Source organism: Cyanistes caeruleus, chromosome 28 (assembly GCF_971803275.1).
Source record: "Cyanistes caeruleus chromosome 28, bCyaCae1.hap1.1, whole genome shotgun sequence".
Lineage (NCBI taxonomy): Eukaryota > Metazoa > Chordata > Aves > Passeriformes > Paridae > Cyanistes > Cyanistes caeruleus.
The window spans coordinates 2,899,111-2,923,387 of NC_141728.1; the positions used below are offsets into that span (position 1 = coordinate 2,899,111).

A 24,277-nucleotide genomic window follows, 5' to 3' on the forward strand; every position below is an offset into this window, starting at 1 on the left:
CTATTTGGAAGCCAGCTGGTTAAAGAGCTGGAGATTTGGACTGAGAATGTGCAAGTTCCGAGGGAGCAACACCTGCTGTTACAGTATGTTGATGATGTACTGATAGCTACAGAGGAAAAGACAACCTGCATAAAGGTAACAATTGAAATTTTAAATCAGCTGGGAATGGGAGGATATAAGGTGTCTAAAGAGAAGGCACAAATTGCCCAGCAGACTGTGATTTACCTGAGATGTGAAATCTCACAAGGGCAATGAAAGCTGGGTACTGATCATATTCAAGGTATTTGTGCCATTCCAGAACCCCAGAACCTGCATGAGCTGCGAGTCTTCCTCGGGATGTGCGGATGGTGCTGCCTGTGAATCATGGACTATGGACTAATTGCAAAATCCCTGAATGAAGCCCACAAGACACAGCTGTTTACCTGGGGCAAACCACAGGAGGAGACCTTCCTCAAACTGAAGGAGGCATTGACAACAGCTCCAACATTAGGACTGCCTGATCTATCCAAAGATTTTCAGCTGTTTGTGCATGAAAGACCACACCTAGCACAGGGAGTGCTGACCCAAGGTTTGGGAAGCTGGAAAAGGCTGGTAAGCTGCTTCTCCAAACAACTTGACCACGTGAGTGCTGGATGGCCTTCGTGCCTGTGGGCAGTTGCAGCCACCGTGATGCTGACACAAGAAACTAGGAAACTCACGATGGGTAGACACATAGATGTCTGTGTGCCACACATGGTGACCACTGTTTTAGAACAAAAGGGGAGCCATTGGCTATCTCCAAGCAGGAGGATGAAATTCCAGGTAATCCTGACTGAGCAGGATGATGTCACACTAAAGACAACTAACCTCTTGAATCCAGCTTTGTTCCTAGGTACCACAACTGAAGGAGGCCCATTGGAACACGATTGTGTGGAAGTGATAGAACACACCTGTTCAGCTAGAGCTGAAAGATGTCCCACTGGAACAGGCAGACTGGGAGCTGTTTACAGGTGGAAGCAGTTTTGTGGAGAACAGGACCAGATACCCTGGATATGCAGTAACAACAACAGGTGCAGTGGTGGAGGCAAAGGCCTTGCCAGCAAACACATCTGCCCAACGAGCAGAACTGGTTGCTTTAACCAGGGCATTAGAGCTGAGTGAAGGGAAGAAAGTAAATATCTGGACTGATTCAAAATATGCTTTTGGAGTGGTGCATGTACATGGGGCACTGTGGAAAGAAAGAGGACTGCTGTCCTCTCAAGGCACACACATTAAACATCAAGATGCAGTCCTGCAATTAATAAAAGCAGTACAAAAGCCTGAGGAAGTAGCAATCATGCACTGCAAAGCTCACCAGTCAGGAAGCTCCAAAATTCACGAGGGAAATCGGAAAGCAAACTCGAAAGCCCGACAAGCTGTTTGAGAAGTGCAAACTGCAATGGCATTGATACCTTTAAAAACTCATGTATCTCAATTCAATTTACCTCCAGAACCAAAATATTCAATAGAGGATGAGAAATTGGGATGCTCACTGAATGCACAGAAGAATTCAGAAGGGTGGTAGGTGACTACACAGGGACAAGTAGTGGTACCTGCCTTGAGAATGACAGAAGTTCTACAAATTAAACAGAACAAATGTCATTGGGGTGCAGAGGCATCGGTGAAATTGTTCAAACTAAATTTAATTTCAGTACAGATGTTAACAATGGCAAAATCAGTAATGTCAAAATGTGAAATCTGCTTCAAGAACAATCCAGTGGCTAGACGACAGGCACAATTGAGGAAAATTGGGATAAGAGTAGAACCAAGAGATTATTGGCAAGAGGATTTTGTAGAATTACCAAGAACTCGAGGATATAAATATCTATTGGTAAGGGTTGACACATTTTCAGGATGGCCAGAAGCTCTTCCCTGTCACACAAATCAAGCAAAGGAGACACTCAAGTGGTTCCTGCAAGAAATCATTCCAAGATTTGGGGTGCCTCTAGGAATATCATCAGATAGGGGCCCACATTTCATAGCCACAGCAGTGGGAGAGGTGAGTAGGTTGCTGGGAATAGCTTGGGATCTCCATACACCATGGAGACCCCAATCCAGTGGACAGGTAGAGAAGATGAATCAGACCTTGAAGAGACAAATCAGCAAAATATGCCAAGAAGCTAAATTGCAGTGGCCACAAGCTTTACCAATAGCACTGGTGAGGATTCGGATAGAGCCTAGAAGCGGGATGTCAGTCAGTCCTTATGAGATATTGTATGGGAAACCATAGGAATCCCCTGAACCTAATCCAAATGTACATGTTACAGGGAAGCAAGAGGTGTAGAATTGTGTTCTGTCTCTTGGAAAAGCTCTAGCTCGACTTTGGAGCACCCTTGTGTGGAATAGGCCGCTGACTCTTGAGAATCCAGTTCATGGCATCCCCCCGGGAGATGAAGTGTACGGTAAAAGCTGGAAGGAAGAACCATGAAAAGAAAGGTGGAATGGACCCTATCAGGTACTGTTAACTACCTTGACAGCAGTCAAAGGAGCTGGACTGGATCCCTGCATACATTACACCAGAGTGAAGAAGGTTTCCCCTGCACTGTGGACTGCACAAACTGTAGAGCCAACAGAGCTGCAGATAAAGCGGGTTTGATTGTTTCAAATGTCTAGGTTGCTAGTGACTGCAATGGTGATTATTTGATGGCCTTTAGTGCCATCAGTTGGAATCAATGTTACCTTGGGATGTGAAATGCAAAAGGATCAGCTGACAACTCTTCATTTTAGAATGAAGAGGGATGTGGGGGTGCAGCCAGAAACACAAGTGATAAAAGTCTCTAATACTATCCAGGCAGAAAATGTGGTGATTGGATTAATTCAAGATTTTGCCAACATGCAAAACACCAGCAAAATAACTGCCTGTCTGCCAATACCAAAGGCAGCAGGAGACCTAAGAAGTTGGGGAATTATAACATCAAAATTACCTGAAATACAAAAGAATAAAAGTGAAAATGTGAGCTGTGTATTGCAAATAGATTACGAGTACCAAAAGAAGACAGTGTTTGAAAATGCTGTGAAGCCAAAGTATTCATCTCTATGGGATTGTCATGAAAATGGAGGAAAGTATGAACCAAAACTAGGCTGGTATGGGAGATTAGGGAATTATGGATAGTGTTATGAAGAGATAGCAAAGGTTATTAAAGAAAAGATTCCAGTGTCAAAATGGAAGTATGAAAGACAGGAAAGAAAAGATCGGGCTGAAGCTTGGGACAGTGCATGGTCAGTGAGCGTGCTTCAGAAATTCCAAGATATGGCAGATACCCCTTGGTGCATGAAGTGGGGAGGCTCTGAAAATGAAACAGGTCCAGAAGTATGGAACACTGCAAGCAGTAGTAGAATGGAAGCAGACAAAGTGAATTGGTGGGCATGGAACAAAACTTAGGACTTGTGGGAGTCTGAGATACAGAGTGTGTGCCCTTGTTTCTAATACTTAGTTCTAGGAGTCAAAGAAACACTGAATTTCATATGACATGAAATTCATGAGCATGTTTTCATGGTGATACATGAAAACAAATGTTAAAGCTAGATAGGAAAAGTGTAAGTGTGTAGATTAGAAAGTTTCTTAAATCACTGGGTGAAAAAGTAGTTTAGAGAACAGGAGACAAGATGCAGGATTTAGGGTGTTGTCTCTTGTCCTTCTCCTTTCTTCTTCATGTTCTTCTCTTAAGGGTTTTTGGGTAGTAGTAAGTGATTGGGTAAAAAATGCCGCAGTGCAGCGCACAGGTGTTGGGTCAATGGGTCAAATATTTATTGGAATAAAGAAAAAAGGACTCCTCTGTCTCCTTTTTGGACATAAACCTCTGGCGTTTGTGGATTAATTTTCCTGACAATTGTTTCTAAAAGTAACTTGAACAACAGGTACAATTTAGTTAGCAAAAATCAATTCCATTTACTGCAGTAACAATCTTTGTCAATTAGTGGAATTCCTATGTAATTTCTCATATCCCACATGCATTTTTCACCTGCTCTTACCTGGCCTTATCTCCCCTCAGGCCCCGCTCGTCCTCGCCGAGTCCGGCCCGCGCCGGGGCCGCGCCGGGCGCGCGCGGGGCCGAACGCAGCGCCCCCCTCAGGCCGTTGCGCCGCGGCCGTTGCGGCGCCAGTCGGAGACAGATCGGTGCCATGGCGGAGCTGCCGCTGCCCGCCGGACTCAATGCCAGCACCTTCCCCGCCAAGCTGTGGCGCCTGGTGAACAGCCCCCGCGTCCGCTCCGTGCGCTGGGACAGCCAGGCCCAGGGCTTGCTCATCGACCGCTTCCTCTTCGAGCGGGAGCTGCTCAGCCCGGCCGGCGCCCACGGAGGGGGCGGCCAGGGGGCGGGGGCGGCCCCGGACTCCTTCAAAGCCACGCACTTTGGCAGTTTCGTGCGCCAGCTCAACCTCTACGGCTTCCAAAAGGTGCCGGCATGGCTTGGCTCAGCTGTGCCGGGCGATGCCGGGGCTCTGCTCCACTTTATGAACCCAAACTTCCGCCGCGACCGCCCCGAGCTCCTGCTCCGCATCAAACGCCTGACCAGGGCCAACAGGCAGAGACTGGCGGCGGGGCTGGAGGTGCGGAGCCGCCAGCCCAGCCGCCTCCAGCGGCTCCCCACGGAGCGGTCGCTGCCCGCCTTCCCCAGCGGGCAGCCGCCCAGAGCCGGTGAGACGGGGTGGGAGCTGCGGGCGCGGAGGGAGGCGTGGGCTTTGGCCGTGGGCGCTGCCCGGCCGGGCAGGAGCGGCCCCTGCCCGTGCTGGGGCTGCTCAGCGCTGCTGCCCCGGCCGGCACAGGGGCTGTCCTTGGGCAAGGCAGCTGTGCCGGCAGGGCCCGGGAGCTGTGCCGGGCTGCCGGGGGCTGCGGGACAGTCCCGCCGCGCCTGCGCTCGCCACACGCTGGCCCGCTCGGCCGGCAGCCGGCCCGGCCCTGTGCCGTGGCTGGCGCTGCTCATTGCGCGGCCCTGGGACGCTCGGGGAGCTCTCCGGGAGTGCGGCTGAGCCGAGGGCTTGGGCGTGCTCAGCCCCAGCGGGAGAGGGAGCCTCCTGTCCCATTTGGAGCAGAGGGGAGAAGAGCTGGCACTTGGGTTTCTGGCAGCTGCCTCCTGCCAAGGCTTGAACGGACAGGGGAGAGCTCAGTAGACAGGGAGCTGCTTGTTGCAAAGTGAATAAAATCCCATACACCCGTGTGTGTAGAGTTGTTTATTTCAGTGCTGGAGGTGAGGAGGATTTCTTCTAATTCATCCACGTTTCTCAATTGCTGTGATATATTTAGTAATTATTGCTTGGTGTTACTATGTCATTATAACATATGGAACTAATATACACATACTGTATATTATAATGTAATATAATGTATTGTATTTATCGTATGTAATATATTATAATGTATATTATAGACTCTGGAACGAATTTACATAGTATAATCTCATGGCTATAGATAGTTCTTTTTCACTGTGCTTGTGCCTCCCCAATTTGGGGGTCGTTGGGGGTCTTTGACGAAGGCTTCCAAAGTCATTTTTGCATCTGAACTTTTCAACTTCTTCAGAGCATGCACAGCTACGATGTTCCTTGGTCTGTCTGGTCCTAACCGGTCTACTTACTTTATTTTGTGGCTAATTGGCTTGATGTTTGCTAATTTTTCATTAGTACTATACTAACCTATCTCTGAAACTGACCACCTGGTGAGATTTTAATTTTTTTTCCCCTCTCTCCAGCACTGAGCAACCAATTAACCATATACTAGCCAGTACAGGTTATACTAGTCTCTATCAGGTTAAATAGATCCATGAAATTATGATTCAGGTCCTATTGATATCTGGTGATACAGATCTGTCAGGTTATATAGACATCTTATAACTCAACCTATAGAAGCAGCTTCCAAGTTTGACTTAAGTTCTATAGGCATCAAACCCCCCAAGACATGTTGTGATATTTTTCTTTCTCACCCTGTTTTGGGAGGAGGTGAGCTTTTGTCTTCCCTGACAAAAGCACAGTTGCTGCCAAGGGAAACACAGCTGAGGAGCAGGAGTGACCCAGCCTTCCCTTTGCTTCCTTTCTTCTTCCCTCCCTGCTGCACAGCTCCCTTGCTCCAGAAGCGCGATGCTGCCTCACCTGAGGATTCAGAGCTGCCTCCAGGCCCTTGCAGGAGAAGTGCAGCTGCTCAGGAGAGTGAGGCTTCCCCAGCACCTGCCAAGAAAGTCTGTGCCACCTCTGCACTTGCTGGGGCTTCACCAGTGGAACCATCAAGAGAGCTCATCCAGAGATTTAATCTCCGCAAGCTCACGGTTCCACTGGTTCGCCTGGACCTGAAACGCCATCCTGAGCTCATGGTTCGCCTCACTCCAACCGACCCTGAAGCTGCTTGCAGGGCCCTTGGACAGAGCAACAGCTGCTCATCTTCTCAGCAGCACAGCCCAGCCTGCCACCCATCAGGTAGGGAAAGAGTTTCTCCCCTTCCTTTTCCAATAGGTCCTGGCAACTGAGCCTTTCAAGTGTTTTCCCTGAGTCCTCTGTCATGGCTAGATCTCAAGTGAGAATCACGGAGAAAGTGTACTAGGAAGTGGGACTGTGAATGCCAAAGGATTCTCTGCTCTTCCTGTGCTTCCTGCAGATGTGGAGGTTGTTGTGGGCATTTCCCAGACAGCCTGTCTGCTGAGGTGCAAGGGCAGGGCGAAAAATATTGCCCGCCAGACAAGTGGTCAGTGTTAGGTGAACTCCCCTGTTTCTTGGAATGAAGTCCCACTAGGACGGTGATAGGATATTGCAGATGTTTCAGACTGACTGGCCTGCAAATCGGGCCGTGCCATTGAAATGAGCTCTGTGTGCCTCAGAACAGCTGCAGCTGCAGAACATGGCCTCACCTACAAGGTTGCTTTTCGAATAAACTCCCAGTTGAATTTCTCAGTGTGTGCCTGAAGATGCGGGCTCTTCTTGGGTGAATGCACGTTCTGTGGCCTTCTGTGATGAGAAACTCAAGCAGCCAAATCTAAAAGCTGCTGGGGAGATAGGGAAGGCTGTGATTCTAAAGTTGTTGTGTGCCTTTGGAGCAGAAGGGAGAAGAGCTGGCAGCTGGCTTTCTGGCAGTTGCCTCCTGCCGAGGAATGGCAGCGGGACACTTTTCCCAGACAGATGAATAAGTACGGGAGAGCTCAGTAGACAAGGAATTGGTTGTTGCAAAGCTTCAGAACATGTGGGGAATTTTCTCCTTCTCACCCTACTTGGGAGGATGGGAGCTTCTGTCTTCCTTGGGAGAAGTACAGTTGCTGCCAAGGGAAACACAGCTGAGGAGCAGTAGTGACCCAGACTTCCCTTTGCTTCCTTTCTTCTTCCCTCCCTGCTGCACAGCTCCTTGGTGCCAGAAGCGCAGTGCTGCCTCACCTGAGGATTCAGAGCTGCCTCCAGGCCCTTCCAGGACAAGTCCAGATCCTCAAGGGCGTGAAGCTTCCCCAGCACGTGCCAAGAAAGTGTTTGCTCCATCTGGACTTGGGGTTTCATCAGGCCAGCCAGGCACACACAGATTCCAATTCCAGCCAGAGCTCATGACTCCACCATTTCCTGCGCACCATCAAAGCACTTCTGCGGCCTCTCCAGAGAGCAGCAGCTGCACTTCTCCAGAGCAGCACTTGCCAGCCAACATCCCATCAGGTACGGAATGTGTTTCTCCCCTGGCTTTTCAGAAAGATCACAAAAAGTGACTGAAGTATTTTGCCGCGGTGCTCTGTCATGTGTCCATTTGATTGTGACAATCAGGTGTCAAGGGTACTAGGAAGCAGGATCATGAATATCAAAACAATCTCTGTCTACTTTTCCCATCCTTGCTGCAGATTTGGAGGATGTTCTGGCCATTTTCCAGGCAGCCACTGTGTACAGGCCAAAGGGCAAGGCAAAGAACATTTCTCCACAACTGGTCAGTGTCAGGCAAACTCCCATTTTTCTTTGGATGAAGCCAAACTAGGACTCTGATGGGATATTGCAGAGTTTACAGATTGTCTTTTGTTGAGATGAAATACAAGGGATGGGACCACCGTGCTTTGAGATGATTTATTGCTTAAGTAGCCCAATAAGAGATCAGTCCCGAGGCGTGAGATTTACAGGCAACAAGTCAACCACAGCTCCAGGGAGTTATGAGTTCCTTCTCCGCATGGCAATATATAACTTTTTAGTCCAGTAGACAGTTGACACCAAGTTTGTTTTCACTTATTAAGCTCTTATCACCTTTACTTGATTTTGCCACACTGCGTCTGTCTTTTAACCAACAAGCTCACAGGTCACGTATTCACACACACTTCTGTTATAGTTCCTAGATCTCTAACTTACTTTATAAATCACACTATTACACTTGATACCTCCAACTATTTTACTTAATAGAATTTCTTCCTTACACTAGGCATATTCTTACTTGCAACTGTAAGAACATAGGTTTAGAATTACTCTACCTAATGTCTGTGTACTTTCATCACTCCATCAATCCAGGCTTTTTCTAAGGCTGCAGATTTTCCATTTCCAACAGTCTTTCCCGCAAATAATGCTATTAAATTTCAGTGCACGCTGGGAGTCCCCAGAACAGTTGCAGCTGCAGACCATGGCCTCACCTCCATGGCTGCTCCTTAGAATAAACTCGCAGCTTATGTTTAGCTCGTGTGTCTGCACCTCTGGCCTCTTCCTGGGTGAATGCACTTTCTGTGGTCTCTTGTGATGAGAAACTCAAGCAGCCAAATGCCAAAGCTGCTGGGAAGATGCAAAAGGCTGTGATTAAAGATGATTATTTCTGTGTGTATGTCTAGATCAGTTTCACAAGCCATACTTTAATCTATGTACACGTTGATTAGGATAATACTTTTGAAGGGGAAGAGCTCACTCTTCCAATTCCCTGGGAAGTTTTTAATACCTTTCTGGAGTTGAGGTTGCTGTGCGCTTCCTGTGATGTTTGATCCAAGGCAGCAATAAAGCTCTGCGTCCCAAAGCCTCATTTTGGAGCCTCACCGTTGTTTTTGGATTCTTCCAGCTGCCCCGGGCACTTCAGTCCCCAGTGCTCCAGCTGGCAGTGCTGGTTATGCAGCATGGAGAGTCCCAAGCTGGGTCTGGAGTACTCCTGGGGAAGAGGAATTGCCACCGCTGGATCTGGACCTTGTTCTGGAGACACTGGAGGAGATGCTTTCACCATCTGTGCCTGAAAGGTCTCCCTCTGCTCAGGTAACTCCATTGGACAGGGATGAGAGGGGCTGGACTGAGAGCTTCTGAATGTTGTTGCATGGCTGAGAAGCAAAGGCTTCTTGAATTCAGCTGGGAATGGACACGGAAGGATTTGCTTGGTCAAGCAAGATTTGCTAAGGAAGAGGGAATGAAAAAGGGGGAATAGCCCTTAAGTGAGGATGAGAGGTGTTTGCCAGGTTTGGATGCTTCTTTTTCTGGGAAGAACTGCCCATATCTTCTTGCCAAGCACGATGACCCTTTGTCTTCTGCAAACTCCCGCATAGCAGTTTTCAAAAGCAATTTGTTGGTGCACAGAAGGAAATCTGGCAGGCTCTGATTGTATCCCTGCAGAATCTATTGGTTGATCTTTGCGTTTCCTTCTTTCTGTTTTTCTTTTCAGGTCAATGCTAGTGTTGCCCGTGGCTCTTCAGGAGGGGAGGCTGTGAACAAGGCTGCAGCAGAGGGAGCTTTGCCTGCTTGCGGGAGCGGTGTGAACGTTTGCCAGGAGCCCGAGGAGCTTGGTAAGGAGTGAGCCCAGCGTGGTTTAGAGAGATGGGAGACAGCTGCTCTGAGCCTGCCTCTGACAGGAAGGGAGATCAGAAGAGTTGAGTTCTTGTCTGCAGCAGGGTTGGTGCTTCCTGGTGCCTTTAGTTCCAATCCTGCACTGGCACAAGCTCCCCGAGCCCTGCCCCTCCATGCTTTTCCAGAGGCTCTGACACCGAGTCCTCTGCTGTGGCAAGAGAGCCGGCAAGAAACCTGAGCTGGTGGCAGTTGTGTCACCAAGCTGCGTGTCCCAATTGGTTCCCAGCTCACAGCAGCCTTCAGCTTCAGCCACTGCAGTGAGGACTGACGTCTCTGTGTCAGCCCAGAGAAAGAACAAGGCTGGGCTTCTTTGTGGCAGCTGGCACTGTCTGTGTTTCAAGCTCTCAGGGGTGCCATTTGCACTGGGAGGGTTGTGAATTGATTGGCGTACTTCAAAACTTCACAAGACTGGAAAACTTGGAAGGATCCCTGTTCCCTTTAAAGAGCAGGCTTCAAATTCTCAAGTGAGAGTGTGCCTTTCAGGCCATCTTTGACAGCCTTTGCTAGCAGGACAGTTTACTTGCAAAGGGAAAGCTACACGGAGGCCAGCATTGACTGAGAGTTGCCTTTCCTTGCCAGATATCCATGTGATCTACCTGGCCAGAAGGGCTGCCCTGCGTGGGAAGAAGGATCAGAGGGAGAGCCTGTGACCATCGGGCAGGTGGCATCCCTCTCTTTATAGATGTAGTTAGAGATTTTTTATCTTGATTTATTTATACATATAGTTACAAGTATAGATTGATAGAGTTGTATTTATAGGTGTTTCTATTTATCCATCTGTAGCGTTTGTATGTATAGTTATGCATGCAATAGGATTTTATTTCTATGTATACAGTTAGATTTATAGATTTTCAAATTTGCATAGATATATGTAGAGAGTAACAGTTATATGCACACACAGTTACATTTATAAATGTGCATAGTTCTTTAGTTAGAGCTCTATGGATGTGGAGGTGCATAGATTGAGCTGTGTAGGCTGCATTTTTGCCTCTTTCCCCCTTGGCTGCCTTTTTCATCTCTTGTTTTTCCCGCTGTGCCCCTTGTGTCCCCCTGTGCTGGGTCCGAGCTGGGGCCGGGCCAGGCGGAGCAGCAGTTGCAGCCCTGGCTGTCCCTGGAGCGGTGGGAGCTGCCGCTGGCCCCAGGCACTGTCCTGTGAGGAGCTGCTGAAGGACGCTGAGACTGAGGGGGCTGAGGAGGCGCTGATGCTGAAGGGACCTTGCAAACCTTGAGGTGTAAGGGGCACTGAGGGCTGTGGGGGAGCAGAGGGCCATGGTGGCACGGAGGTGACAGAGGCACGGGCTGAGGGCTGTGCCGGCTCTGAGGGGACACAACGGCTCAGAAGGGACTGAGCGGGGGGAGAGGCCTGGGAGAGGCCCAAGAAACTGAAGAGGGGGCTGGGGCTTTGCCGAGAGGATGGCGGGGCTAAGGGGATGGAGGGGGCCAGGAGGGAGCACACAGAGCTCAGGGACTGCAGCTCTGCCAGGCCTTGCAACCGATTCCAGAGCCTCCACTTTTGCCGCCACAGCTGTCCTGAAGAGCTTGAGGACAGGCAGACACTGAGAGGAGCCAGCAGGGAGAAGCTGAAGGCCTGGAGCAAGAGCAGTGAGCAGGGATGTGCTGGGGCCACGCGAGAGCCTGGGTGAGGCCCCAGGGCTGGTGAGGCCGGGCAGGGCTGAGGGTGGCGTGGGCTTTGGCCGTGGGCGCTGCCCGGCCGGGCAGGAGCGGCCCCTGCCCATGCTGGGGCTGCTCAGCGCTGCTGCCCCGGCCGGCACAGGGGCTGTCCTTGGGCAAGGCAGCTGTGCCGGCAGGGCCCGGGAGCTGTGCCGGGCTGCCGGGGGCTGCGGGACAGTCCCGCCGCGCCTGCGCTCGCCACACGCTGGCCCGCTCGGCCTGCTTGTTCTTGCCAACCCTCCTGGGGAGGCTCGGAGATTTTCGCTTCCCTGCTGGAAGTGCAGCTGCTGCCAAGGGAAAGGTCCCAGCACTGACTCGCTGTTCCCTTTGCCTCCCAGATGTCCCATCTGCTGTCCCTGTCCAGGAGAGCTGCTCTGCATGGCAGGAAAACACTGAGGGAGAGGCTTTGAAGATGGGGCGGCTGGGATCCCTCTGATGATAGCTCTGTTTAGAGATGGATGGCCATGCACATAGAAAATGAGAATTACATGAATATTTCCTGTGTATAGAGTTGTGTAGGTACCTATTTCTATTGATGTGGTTGTAGGTCTATGGCTGTTTAAATAGGTTTATTGGTATTTCTATAGGAAGATACATGTGTTTTTATATGTACGTTTATCTATTTCTAAATAGAATTCTTTTGACATGTGTATCCAGATGGATAGGTGTATATTTGTACTGATGCAGTTGTATGGCTATTTAGATTGGGACAGTGACATTTGTATATTTTCAAATAGTTTTGTTTAATATATCTATATGTATATATATTGTATGAAATATGTCATATTTAATCTGTATTTCCATCTGTAGATTGTTATATATGTATATATAGAAGAATTTAGTTCTATTGAAACATGAATGGGGTGGTATAGTTGTATAATTCTATCGATCGAATTCTTAGTACAGGGTTATTTAGAGGGAGACTGATATTTTTGTATTTCTATATGGGCTGTAAGATTGTGCTAATCTGTAATAAATTAAGCTGTTAAACACCTCACTGATCTTTGTTTATAGTGACTTGTAGAGGTTAGCAAGAAGTGAAGTTTTTGCTAACTGAAGTTTGTATTTGTATATTTTTACATGGCATTGTTGTGCTAATATAATAAATGACTTTTTTTTAACTTAATGGAGATTTTGATAGTTGTGTATTTTCAGTGCAGGTGTAGCAATTTGTAATAAATGCCATTTTTCAACTGAAATGGATTCTTGTGTATTTGTAGCTCAGCTGTGCGGCTGCAGCAATCTGCAAGCAATGACATTTATCAGCTGAGATGGGTGGTTTGTGATTTGTGCTCTCCAAAGCAATGGGCAGATGGAAATGCCATGACGCTGGAGGATTTTGGTGATGAAAATCTCCAGCCACGCCCAGCACATGCCCCACTTGCGCTCAGGCTGGGCAAGGAAAGCGCAGCTTTGGGATGGCAGCAGAGCCACACGTTGGCTCAGAACTCGCTGCACAGGCCTGCTGAGAAAACTCTGGGACTCTGCTGCACGTACAACTCCAAGCAGGAGGCAGCAGGGCAGGAGAAAGCATTCACAATGAAAATACAAAGAGAAATTGTGTCCAAACAGATGTGAGGATACTCTGGGAGTTTGATCAAATGCTCTAACTCACCACTGCCTGGGCTCATCTTCAGCAGAACTAGTTTGTTAAAAGCTGAACACCTTCCAGGAAAGAGAGATCGCTCTATCTTTGGTTCAGGAATGGCACGGTGACCAATCCCAGGTCACTCGGTCCATTTGCACCCAACACCAATGTGATGGATGGCAAAAATGGCATTTATTGCTGGAGAATTTGACACTTTATAACCTAGGTTCACAGTGTCACTCCCATCTGTTTTCATCACAGCTAGGTGCTATTGGCTAATTACGGGGGTCATTACCATAAACTATGGAGGAGGGGGGTGACTCCATCTTTCCGTTACATCCCGATATCTTCCGACCGCCGGGCCCTAGCTGACCACATTTCCCCCCCTCCTAATGCTTAACTAAATTTGCTAGAATATGAGTTGTATTAGTCTTCTAAGTTCTAATGTTATTTTATGTATATCTGTTTTTAATCATTTTATCTAATTTATCTATATGATGAAAAGTTTTAAAAGTAGATATAATAGACTTGAGTAAAAATATAAGGTGCACTATACTTAAGTAAAAAGGTTAAATACTTATTAAATAGACACCACAGTGTTTCATTAACAAACAATAAGGCACAGGAGGTGACCAAGTGCATTCTTGGAGCATCTGCTGTCTTTCGACAAACAGGATGTTGACCCTCTCTAGTTGGCTCTTGACAAAAGACACAAGCTCATTTAAAACATGGTCCAAAGTTTAGCACCAGTAAGATCATTATGATTGGCCCGATCAGAGTGGACACCAGGCTGGTCAGCCACGGAGACTGGTTAAACAGCGATTCGAACCACCCTTGTTGGGCCTCTCTATCTCTCTTTCTCTGGGCTAATCTTTCCCTCAGTTCAGCCATAGAATCTCTGACCGCTCCGGTGTGATCAGCATAAAAGCAACACTCTTCTTTCAGGGCGGCACAGAGGCCTCCTTGCTGCATTAGCACAAGTTCTAGCCCACATCTATTTTGTAAGACAACCTCAGAGAGTGAGGACAGTGACTTCTCTAAAAGAAAGATGGATCTTTCAATCCTCTGCAGGTTCTCATCGATCGTCATCTGCAGCTGAGAGAACCCTTGCTGTTGGGTGTCTCGTTAGGGACTTTTGGATTAGGTTCTTTTTCCCTTTCAACTGAAGATTGAGGAGAGAGAGGCAGTTTTCTCTTGTTCAGTCTCAGTTGTTCATTCTTCTTTTATCAGCATTACAAGGTAAAAGGAGCTATGTGCACTATGATAGAAAAGGGGTAAAATGGCTAACAAAGATCCTCTTCAGGTCCATTTACTTAATTAACAGATGCCAACTAAATTATTTTTCTTAGTGACCCAAAGACCCAACACCTGAGCGCTGCCCTGTGGCATTTTTTACCCAACCACTTACTACTACCCAAAAACCCTTAAGAGAAGAACATAAAGAAACAACGAGAAGAATAACACCCTAAATCTTCCATCTTGTCTCCTGTTCTCTAAACTACTTTTTCACCCAGTGATTTAAGAAATTTCTAACCTACACACTTACACTTTTCCTATCTAGCTTTAACATTTGTTTTCATGTATCACCATGAAAACATGCTCATGAATTTCATGTTATATGAAATTAAGTGTTTCTTCGAATCCTAGAACTAAGTATTAGAAACAAGGGCACACACTCTGTATCTCAGACTCCAACACCAGAGTGAGCTAGTGAGGAAAATGCCTGGCCTGGCTGGGCATGGAGCTTTTGCAGGAACTCAGGAAAAAGATGAGGGTGCATCACCTTTGGACAGAGGGACAGACAACTCAGGAAATGATTAAGGATGTCGTTAGGTCCTGCAGAAAGAAAAGTAGAGAGGTGAAAGCTGAATTAGAGCTTAACGTTGCTGCTTCTGTGGAGGAGAATATATCACATCTCACAGGAGCTGATCTGGCTCTGTCACTGGGGCCTGCACAGGAGTGGGTCACACCCCAGGAGCAGGATGAGCCCAGGTGTGACTAGAGTACTCACTCTACGGCTTTTGGCTGTCAGTCTGAGCTCTGAGGAGGCAAGGACGAGAGGGAGGTCTTTTGTATGGGATAATAGAGGATTTATTGCACTGGGGAATCTTGGGGGCAAAAGACAGAAAATGTGAGCGTGCAACAGCTGAAATAGAGAGGTGGTTCAAAGGGAGGGTCCAAAGCATCAGCTAATCAGAGATATCCTGGGGAGGGTAAAAGGCAGGGTTCACAAAATCATCATCCAATTGGGGCCCAAAGCACCAAGGATCCACTGTGACACTGCAGGGCCCAAAGCACCAAGGATCCACTGTGACACTGCAGGGCCCAAAGTACCAAGGATCCACTGTGACTCCACGGAGTGTCATGGAACCATGGAGACCATTGTGACACTGCAGGGCCTCATGGAACCACTCTGACACCAAGCTGGGTGGGAGTGTGGATGTGCTGGAGGGCAGGAGGGCTCTGCACAGGGAGCTGGACAGGCTGGATGCAGGGCCCAAAGCCAACAAGGTGAGGTTGAACAAGACCAAGTGCCGGCTCCTGCACTTTGGCCACAACAAGGCCTGCAGTGCTCCAGGCTGGGGCCAGAGTGGCTAGACAGCGACCAGGCAGAAAGGGAGCTGGGGCACTGATGGACAGCAGGCTGGACATGAGCCAGCAGTGTGGCCAGGTGGCCAAGAAGGCCAATGGCCCCTGGCCTGCATCAGGAATGGTGTGGCCAGCAGGAGCAGGGCAGGGATTCTTCCCCTGTGCTGGGCACTGCTGAGGCCACACCTCGAGTGCTGTGTCCAGTGCTGGGCCCCCAATTGAGGAAGGCCATGGAGGGGCTGGAGCATGTCCAGAGAAGGGCAACAAGGCTGCTGAGGGGTCTGGAGCACAAGTCCTGTCAGGAGTGGCTGAGTGTGCCAACTGTACAATAGTCTTTTCATCAGTCTGTGCAGGGAGAGGAGTTTTCTCTTGTCATGCCATGGAGAGTTCTCCACAAGAAACAGTTTTCTCGTGCCCTTTCATTTCAAAAAATGGCAGTCACCCGGGCACAAACTCTGCCCTCTCCTCCCATTTTTACACTACTCAGAGGTGTGTCCATGGGCCATGAGCTAAGGGGTATTATTTTCGGGATGAGTTATTCAAAGGCAAAACTCCTCTTCATCTCTGAGAATAGAGGTTTTCTTCTTCTCTCCCTGGGGACTAAGGGTCTTCATCAGCTCTCATCTCCCTCTCTCTCTGTTCAAGCTCTCATGGGATCACAGCTACTCCACCATCTGCTTGGCTTCATCAATGGATACCTTTGCCCAGATCTACAGCTTGAATACTTCAATTCCCCCAATACTCTTTCATGAATTAAAGGAGTTATTTTTCAGAACATTATTATTCATCTCCATGGCCATACTGTTATAAATGCAAAGGCAATTTCGGGTTATATAAAAGAGAAAATTTATTATCAAACAATAATAAATTCGAACAAAGAGAAAAAAAACCACAATAAAATAAGCAGCGCAGCGCTGGGTGGACAGGGTCTATACGCAAGGTATAGGTGTTCCCAAATCCACGTCTGAGGGTTCTTTGGCCTGGGTTTTTATAGGGATTTTATGTCCCCAGGCTAGAATTCCAACCAGTTTCCATTCACCAAGTGTCCCTGATTGTCGGGTGAATGGATTTCCTGGCCTAGAACATTGAGTCAGTAAGTGTCCGGGCAGAGTCTCCTCAAATGCAAAGTGAGTCTGTATGTATTTTAACATATTTCATCACAGCAGAGTCGAGGGATCCGGGCTAGTGCCGATGGATATCTCGGAGGAGTAGTCTCTTCTTTGTCCTTCTTGATTGAGTTACTTTAGCATAGGTTTGGCGGGTGTGGTGTTCAATTCAGGCAACGACCATTTTCCTGAGGCTCGTCCCTTTTGTCTTGCTTGATTGTCTCCGGCCGAAATCGGCCGGGCATTGTCTTGGTCCGGAGGTAGACTTTCAGGCTAGTTCTTTTGTTTCTATGATGGTCTTTGTCCTGTCCTTTCCTCCGAGTTGATGAGCCTGCTGAGGTTTGTTATCTGGGGGGGTTCTTTTGCAATCCGTGACTTTGGAAAAGGAATTCTACCTCGACCTGGAGGAGAATTCCTTTTTCCATATTTTCATTAGTTATAATTACACATACTTTATTTAAACCTTTTCTTCTGAATTTTTATTCACCCAATTCTTTATTACACCTACCAAAAGAATATTTCAGCTTATTAGAGCATCTCCTCATTCTCCTTTCATCTGAGGCTTGATTCCTTCTTTTACTGACCTTGATGTTTCACGTTGTCTTTTTCCGTGTCACTTGGTTCTTTTCTTTTCCTGGGGAGAGGATTAAAGTCTGCAGGTCTCCTGTGTGTAGTGCAAGGGTTAAATGTGGCCCAAGCCATGGCAGGCAGTGGTGGTGTGGGATTTCAGGTGTGGCTGGTGCCAGCTCTCAGGAGCTGTCTGTGCGGGCCGGGGGGCAGGGGGGGTGTTGGCGAGTGTCATCAGCCGTGGCCTGGCCCAGCCTGGGGGCCGGGGGCTCCCCTGGGAAGGGCTTTGGCCACCCCGCTGGAACGGGACCCGGAGGGCTTCCCGGGAAAGCCAGCAGCGCAGCAGAGCCTGGCCTGGCCTGGGGGGGATCCCGCAGTCTCCATCTCCCCCCGGGAGCAGCTGGGCTCCGGCCCAGGCCCCCCCAGGCCGCACAGGCCACGGGGGAGCGGGGCCAGCCACACCACAGCTCTGCTGCCTTTCAAGGCTGCAAAGAAAGAGACCAGGTCCTGGGCTTGGGTGTTTAAAAGGTGGCATTCACAAAGGTGAAGTTCCTTTTCAGTGGTGCAGAATGCTGTCAGTTGTCAGAACTGGCCAGCTCTTGGCTTGATCTCAAGCACAGAAGGAACTCCCCACAGCCTCTCTCAGAGGAATCACTTCTGTGAGTGTTTCCCACTTCTTTCCCTAAATGCTAAACTCCCACACCCTTTGACCATCACATAATTCTCATAACTCACAGCTATCAAGGCCTTATTTAACACCAATTAAGTTGCTCCAGTATCAACCAAGAATTCTACTTCTTTTTCTTTTTTCCCCCAGTTTCATTTTTATAATCAGGGGGTGTGTGGGGTGGACTCCCCAGGTCCCCTTCAATCTTCTTGTGGATGTGTGACTGCAACCACCCCTCCTTTCCCTTCTTTCTTTTGGCCATCTCACTTCCACTTTGGACATTCATTTTTCCAGTGACCAAATTCTCCACAGTACACACATTGGTCTCTACCCAGTTGAGACGGGCCTCGTTTGGGTGGTCCTTGTCCGTCCCTTCCTTTCCCTTTTCCTTCCTCCTGTACCACTGCTACTAGCTTCTTCATTTCTTGCTTATATCCCTCTTCTCAATTGCTGAAAACTCTCCATGCCTCTTCCAATAAGGCTTCTAAGTTTCACCCATCTGCCCCCCAAAGCTTTTGGAGTTTACACCTCATGTCCCCTGTGGATTGTTCCAGAAATAGATGAACTAGCTGCTGTATTCCTACTTCAGAGCCCGGCTCCAGTGGTGTGTGTCTGTGCATCGCGTCCTTCCAAGGATCTGGAAAGCCAAGGTGATCTGTCTTTTCTTGTCTGTCTGTGCTGTAGTCAAAACTCCCCATGCGGGGGGAGCAAGTACAGTCTCTGATAACAGACTCGGTGCTTCTTTTCCACTCACTTTTACTCTTAGATGAAATTTTAAGAATACAAAACCTGTGTCTGGGCTAGGTGGATGAATGGGGATACAATTTAACATCATAATCAACCCAGGAGATTCCACCCCTTACCTCCATATCATCAATTTACTGCCAAAAGTAACATTCTAAATCTGCACACATATACATACTTAAAAACTTCTTCCCCGCTCCACCCAAAAAATGCAAGCAATATATCTATCATACTCTTGTCACATTTCTGTGAAGCTACTGAATCTACGCCTCATGCTGGAGAGCTGCAGGATTCCCCACTCTTTTATTTTAACCACTCAGAACACCATCTTTCACTTGCTCATACCTTCAACACTTACTCATTTCCTTCTATTTCATGTCTGTGTGGTTTAATGTACAGACAATGGCAGTAACCTGTCGCTCTATTAGGACCGGCTGGGTACAGACGACACAGACTCTCATGGAGTCAGAACAGGAGAAATCCTCTAGTTTATTGCTTCAGGTCTCTTTATAGATCGATACGTGGAAAGTACAGAAAGGAAACTCTTATTGGTTAGCAAACCACTACATCACCATCATTGGTCAGTGGTGCATACCACCCCCCTGACTTTCTCCTGCAAAGAAAACAAGAGACAGACGACAACACCTGCAAGGGCTGTTTTCCATCTTTGAGGATTGTTTTTAAATCCTCCTATGAATTTCTCAGGCTAGCTCTCAGGCAGGACTGAGAGCTATGTGGCCTGTAATAACTACAGACACTCTGGTTCAGATTTAGCATCCATAGTAACCATTTACCCGATGATCAGGTCTCCCTGAGGTACACATCGTGTTGCTCCATCTCTCTGCATTATCCACCATGTACAACCTGGTCCTTGAGCAAAGACAGCCCCACAAATGGGTTTGTCTGTACTCGAGGTAGAATTGACCCAAACCGTCCTCCCTAGCAGACCTCTGACATGTACCACTGGGTCTTTGTCTCCATCTACTGCATGCAAAGACTCAGACTGGGCAGGAGCTGCTCGGTTGGTGGAACCTCTGGTGTTGACTAACCAGGTGGCCTTTGCTAGATGTTGCTCCCAGTTTTTAACAGATACTCCACCCAGTGCTTTTAAGGTGGTTTTTAACAGTCCATTGTACCTCTCCACTTTCCCAGCAGCAGGTGCATGGTAGGGGATGTGGTACACCCACTCAATGCCATGTTCCCTAGCCCAGCTGTTTATAAGGCTGTTCTTGAAATGAGTCCCATTGTCTGACTCAATCCTCTCAGGGGTGCCATGCCTCCAAAGGACCTGCTTTCCAAGTCCCAGGATGGTGTTCCGGGCAGTGGCATGAGGCACAGGGTAGGTTTCCAACCATCCCGTGGTGGCTTCTACCATTGTGAGCACGTAGCGCTTGCCTTGGCGGGTTTGGGGCAGTGTGATGTAGTCAATCTGCCAGGCCTCCCCATACTTGTATCTGGACCACTGCCCACCGTACCTGAGGGGCTTCAACCGCTTGGCCTGTTTGATCGTGGCACATGTCTCACAGTCATGAATAACTTGAGAAATGCTGTCCATGGTTAAATCCACCCCTCGGTCTCGTGCCCACTTATAGGTGGCATCTCTACCCTGATGACCTGAGGCATCATGAGCCCGTTGGGCTAGGAACAATTCTCCCTTATGTTCCCAATCCAAATCTAGTTTTGACACTTGTATCTTTGCAGCCTGATCTACCTCCTTATTATTTTGCTGTTCCTCATTAGCTCTACTCTTGGGGACATGGGCATCTACGTGGTGGACTTTCACTGGTAGTCTCCCTACCCTGGTAGCAATATCTTTCCACTCTTTAGCATCCCAAATTGGTTTTCCTCTATGCTGCTAATTAGCCTCTCTCCACCTCTCCAACCATCCCCACAGAGCATTGGCCACCATCCATGAATCCGTGTAGAGGTAGAGCTTTGGCCACCTCTCTCTTTCAGCAATAGCCAAAGCCAGTTGAACAGCTTTGAGTTCTGCAAGTTGGCTTGATCCACTTTCTCCTTCAGTGACCTCTGCGACCTGTCGTGTGGGGCTCCATACGGCTGCTTTCCACTTCCGGTTCATCCCTACGATGCGACAGGAACCATCAGTGAACAGAGCATAGCGTGTTTCTTCTGCTGGCAGCTGGTTATATGGTGGAGCTTCTTCAGCCCTTGTCACTTCCTCTTCTTCTTCATCTGTGAGACCAAAATTTTCACCTTCAGGCCAGTTTGTAATTATCTCCAAAATCCCAGGGCGATTCACTTTACCAATACGGGCGCGCTGTGTGATAAGAGCAATCCACTTGCTCTGTGCGGCACTGGTTGCATGATGGGTGGAAGGAACCTTTCCCTTGAACATCCATCCTAGCACTGGCAGTTGGGGTGCCAGGAGGAGTTGTGCTTCTGTGCCAATCACCTCTGAGGCAGCTTGGACTCCTTCATAGGCTGCTAAAATTTCTTTTTCTGTTGGGGTCTTATTGGCTTCAGACCCTCTGTAGCTTCGACTCCAAAAGCCTTATGGTCGGTCTCGAGTCTCACCAGACACCTTCTGCCACAGGCTCCAGGACAGACCATGGCTCCCAGCTGCAGAGTAGAGCACGTTCTTCACATCTGGTCCTGTCCTGACTGGGCCAAGGGCTACTGCATGAGCGCTCTCCTCCTTGACCTGAGCAAAGCCTTGTTGCTGCTCAGGGACCCAGTGGAAATCATTCTTCTTCCGAGTGACCAGGTAAAGAGGGCTCACAATCTGACTGTATTCAGGAATACGCATTCTCCAAAACCCTATGGCACTAAAGAAAGCTTGTGTTTCCTTCTTGTTGGCTGGTGGAAACATTGCAGTGATCTTGTTGATGACATCAGTAGGAATCTGACACCATCCATCTCGCCACTTTACCCCCAGGAACTGAATCTCACGAGCTGGTCCCTTAACTTTGCTCTTCTTGATGGCAAAACCAGCTTCCAGAGGATCTGGATGATATTATCTCCTTTCTCAAACACTTCTGCTGCTGTGTTCCCCCACACAGTGATGTCATTAATGTACTGCAGATGTTCTGGAGCCTCACCCTTTTCCAGGGCAGCCTGGATCAGTCTATGGCAGATGGTGGGGCTGTGCTTCCACCCCTGGGCCAGTCGGTTCCAGGTGTACTGCACTCCCCTCCAGGTGAAGGCAAACTGAGGCCTGCATTCTGCTGACAGGGGAATGGAGAAAAATGCATTGGCAATGTCAATAGTGGCGTAGCACTTCGCTGCCTTGGACTCCAGCTCGTACTGGAGCTCCAGCATGTCCGGCACGGCAGCGCTCAGAGGTGGAGTCACTTCATTCAATGCACGATAGTCCACAGTCAATCTCCATTCTCTGTCAGACTTGTGCACAGGCCAGATGGGGCTGTTGAAGGGTGAGTGGGTTTTGCTGACCACCCCTTGGCTCTCCAGTTCTCGGATCATCTTGTGGATGGGGATCACAGCATCTCGATTTGTCCTATACTGCCGGCGGTGCGCCGTCGAGGTGGCAATTGGTACTCGCTGTTCTTCCACCTTCAGGAGTCCTACTGCAGATGGGTTCTCTGACAGTCCAGGCAAGGTGTTCAATTGCTTGATGCCCTCTGTCTCTACAGCTGCTATCCCAAATGCCCACCTGAGTCCCTTTGGGTCCTCAAAATACCCGCTTTGGAGGTAGTCTATGCCCAAAATGCTTGGGGCCTCAGGGCCTGTCACAATGGGGTGTTTCTTCCACTCACTTCCAGTCAGGCTCACATCAGCTTCCACTAAAGTAAAGTCCTGTGATCCCCCTGTCACACCAGCAATAGAAACAGATTCTGCCCCCACATGTCTTGATGGGATTAGTGTGCACTGTGCACCAGTGTCAACAAAGGCCTCGTATTTTTGTGGTTCTGATGTGCCAGGCCAATGAATCCATACAGTCCAAAAGACTCGGTTTTCCCTAGCCTCTACCTGGCTAGAGGCAGGGCCCCTCTAAGCCTGGTTATCCTTCTTTTCCTGGGTATATGTCTTGGAGGTTCCTTCAAGGAAATCAGACATGTCATCATCATCATCATCATCATCATACTTGGAAGTTTGACTACAGGCTACTGGAGCGGCTTTTTTTTTGGTGAAGTATCTTCTCTGAGTTTTGCTGGTTTTTAATTCAAGCATCCTTTTTGCCAGAGCAGCAGTAGATTTTTTATCTTATTTTTTTATATTTTCTCAACAGTTACGTAGGAAAAACCACAGCTCAGCTCGTAGCTTTTTTTCTTTATCTGGAGAACTTCTGCTTTGTGTACCAGGGCTCCTGGTCTGTACTGCCGAGACTGGAAGAAGGTCCTCCCTGAGTTTCTTGAATTTCTCCTCCATTTTGTCTTGGAAGTTTTGCATGCATGTTCCCACAGCTGCAATTGTTGCCTGTATGGGGCCATGCACGGTATCTGCATATGCTCAGAGCTTCTTCGCCATATCCAGCACGGTCTCCTCCCTGTCATCCTGCTTCATTGTTGCTAAAGCAGAAGTGTATTCTTGTGGCCCAAGTCGAGCAAGTTTTCACCACATCACAGATGTGCATGGCACCAAGTCTGGATTTCTAGTACCTAAGTCACCCACAAAGACAATCGCTACTATTGTCATTTCTCTCAAGTGCTGAATCCCTTGTTCTATGGTCTTCCAACGAGTTTGCTGTATATAGAGATCGTCTGCACACAGATATCTTTGTGCCACACTTCTCAGGACCCGTTCCAGAGACTATAAGGGTCAGCCCCCCTCATCATCTCCTGGTCAATAACCGGATCGTGTGACAGGGACCCCAGATGCCTCGCTTCAGTGCCATCCAGAACTGTAGCCTCACCTGCAGCATCCCACAGACGGACTAACCAACTAATTATAGACTCATCAGGTCATCGAGTGTATTCCTTTCTCAGGCCATGAAGGTCCTTCAGGTAGAAGGGCTCACCAGTGCCTTCTGATTTTTGATCAGTTGCTGGTCTTGAGGGTCCTTCCCTGGCATCACCATTATCATCATCTGGACCATATAGAGGAAGCTCAACAGCTGAACTACCAGGAAAGTGACCAGGAAAGTGGTATCCTCAACACTCATTGGAAACTGGATATTCTCAAAGAGGGACATAACAGATTCAAAGGAGAAGAAGGAAAGAAAAGGCTGAAAAGCCTCATTTCCTGTTCTTCCTCTAACAAACTGGGTGCAATTACCAATAAACTCCCAAAATGTGCTACTGGGACTGGGAGGCAGGGTCGGGCGAAGAAATCAGAAGCCAAACATACCTGGCAGAAACTTCAGTAGTTTTATCAACTTCCTATAAATAATTATCACCAAGCCCAGTACAATAACCATTCTAATCTGTGCCCCTCTACTGTAAAAGAGGGAAAAGACAGATATCAAAACCTCAAAAAATTCTAGGGACCAGATCCACATGAAGGCCTCCACCCCGAGAGATATTATGCATCCAAACAACACGGCTACTGACTGCTTTATCCCAATACAGAGTCAGTACAACCAAAATACAATCAGTAATCACTACAGGTTTTTCCACTTTCTCTTCCCATGAGCTGGGCACCAAGAACTTTATTTGTCATAGTTTA

General features: G+C 48.4%; 3 protein-coding genes across 7 annotated transcripts in view; 1 reads left to right on the forward strand and 2 right to left on the reverse strand.

The window, feature by feature from the left end:
- Positions 1-24,277, reverse strand: part of LOC147649040 (uncharacterized) — a 636,047-nt gene that overhangs the window by 307,203 nt on the left and 304,567 nt on the right. The window lies entirely within an intron of this gene.
- The window catches only part of LOC147649045 (uncharacterized), a 122,923-nt gene that overhangs the window by 53,802 nt on the left and 44,844 nt on the right, over positions 1-24,277 (reverse strand). The gene's annotated exons all lie outside the window — the stretch shown is intronic.
- On the forward strand, positions 4,035-12,632 carry LOC111944891 (uncharacterized). The gene is made up of 8 exons (XM_086865003.1): positions 4,035-4,654; positions 6,067-6,420; positions 7,333-7,632; positions 8,993-9,180; positions 9,581-9,701; positions 10,342-10,992; positions 11,288-11,401; positions 11,772-12,632. The coding sequence occupies exons 1-6, from the start codon at positions 4,141-4,143 to the stop codon at positions 10,410-10,412; spliced, it is 1,548 nt and encodes a 515-aa protein (XP_086721129.1). The 5' UTR covers positions 4,035-4,140; the 3' UTR covers positions 10,413-10,992; positions 11,288-11,401; positions 11,772-12,632.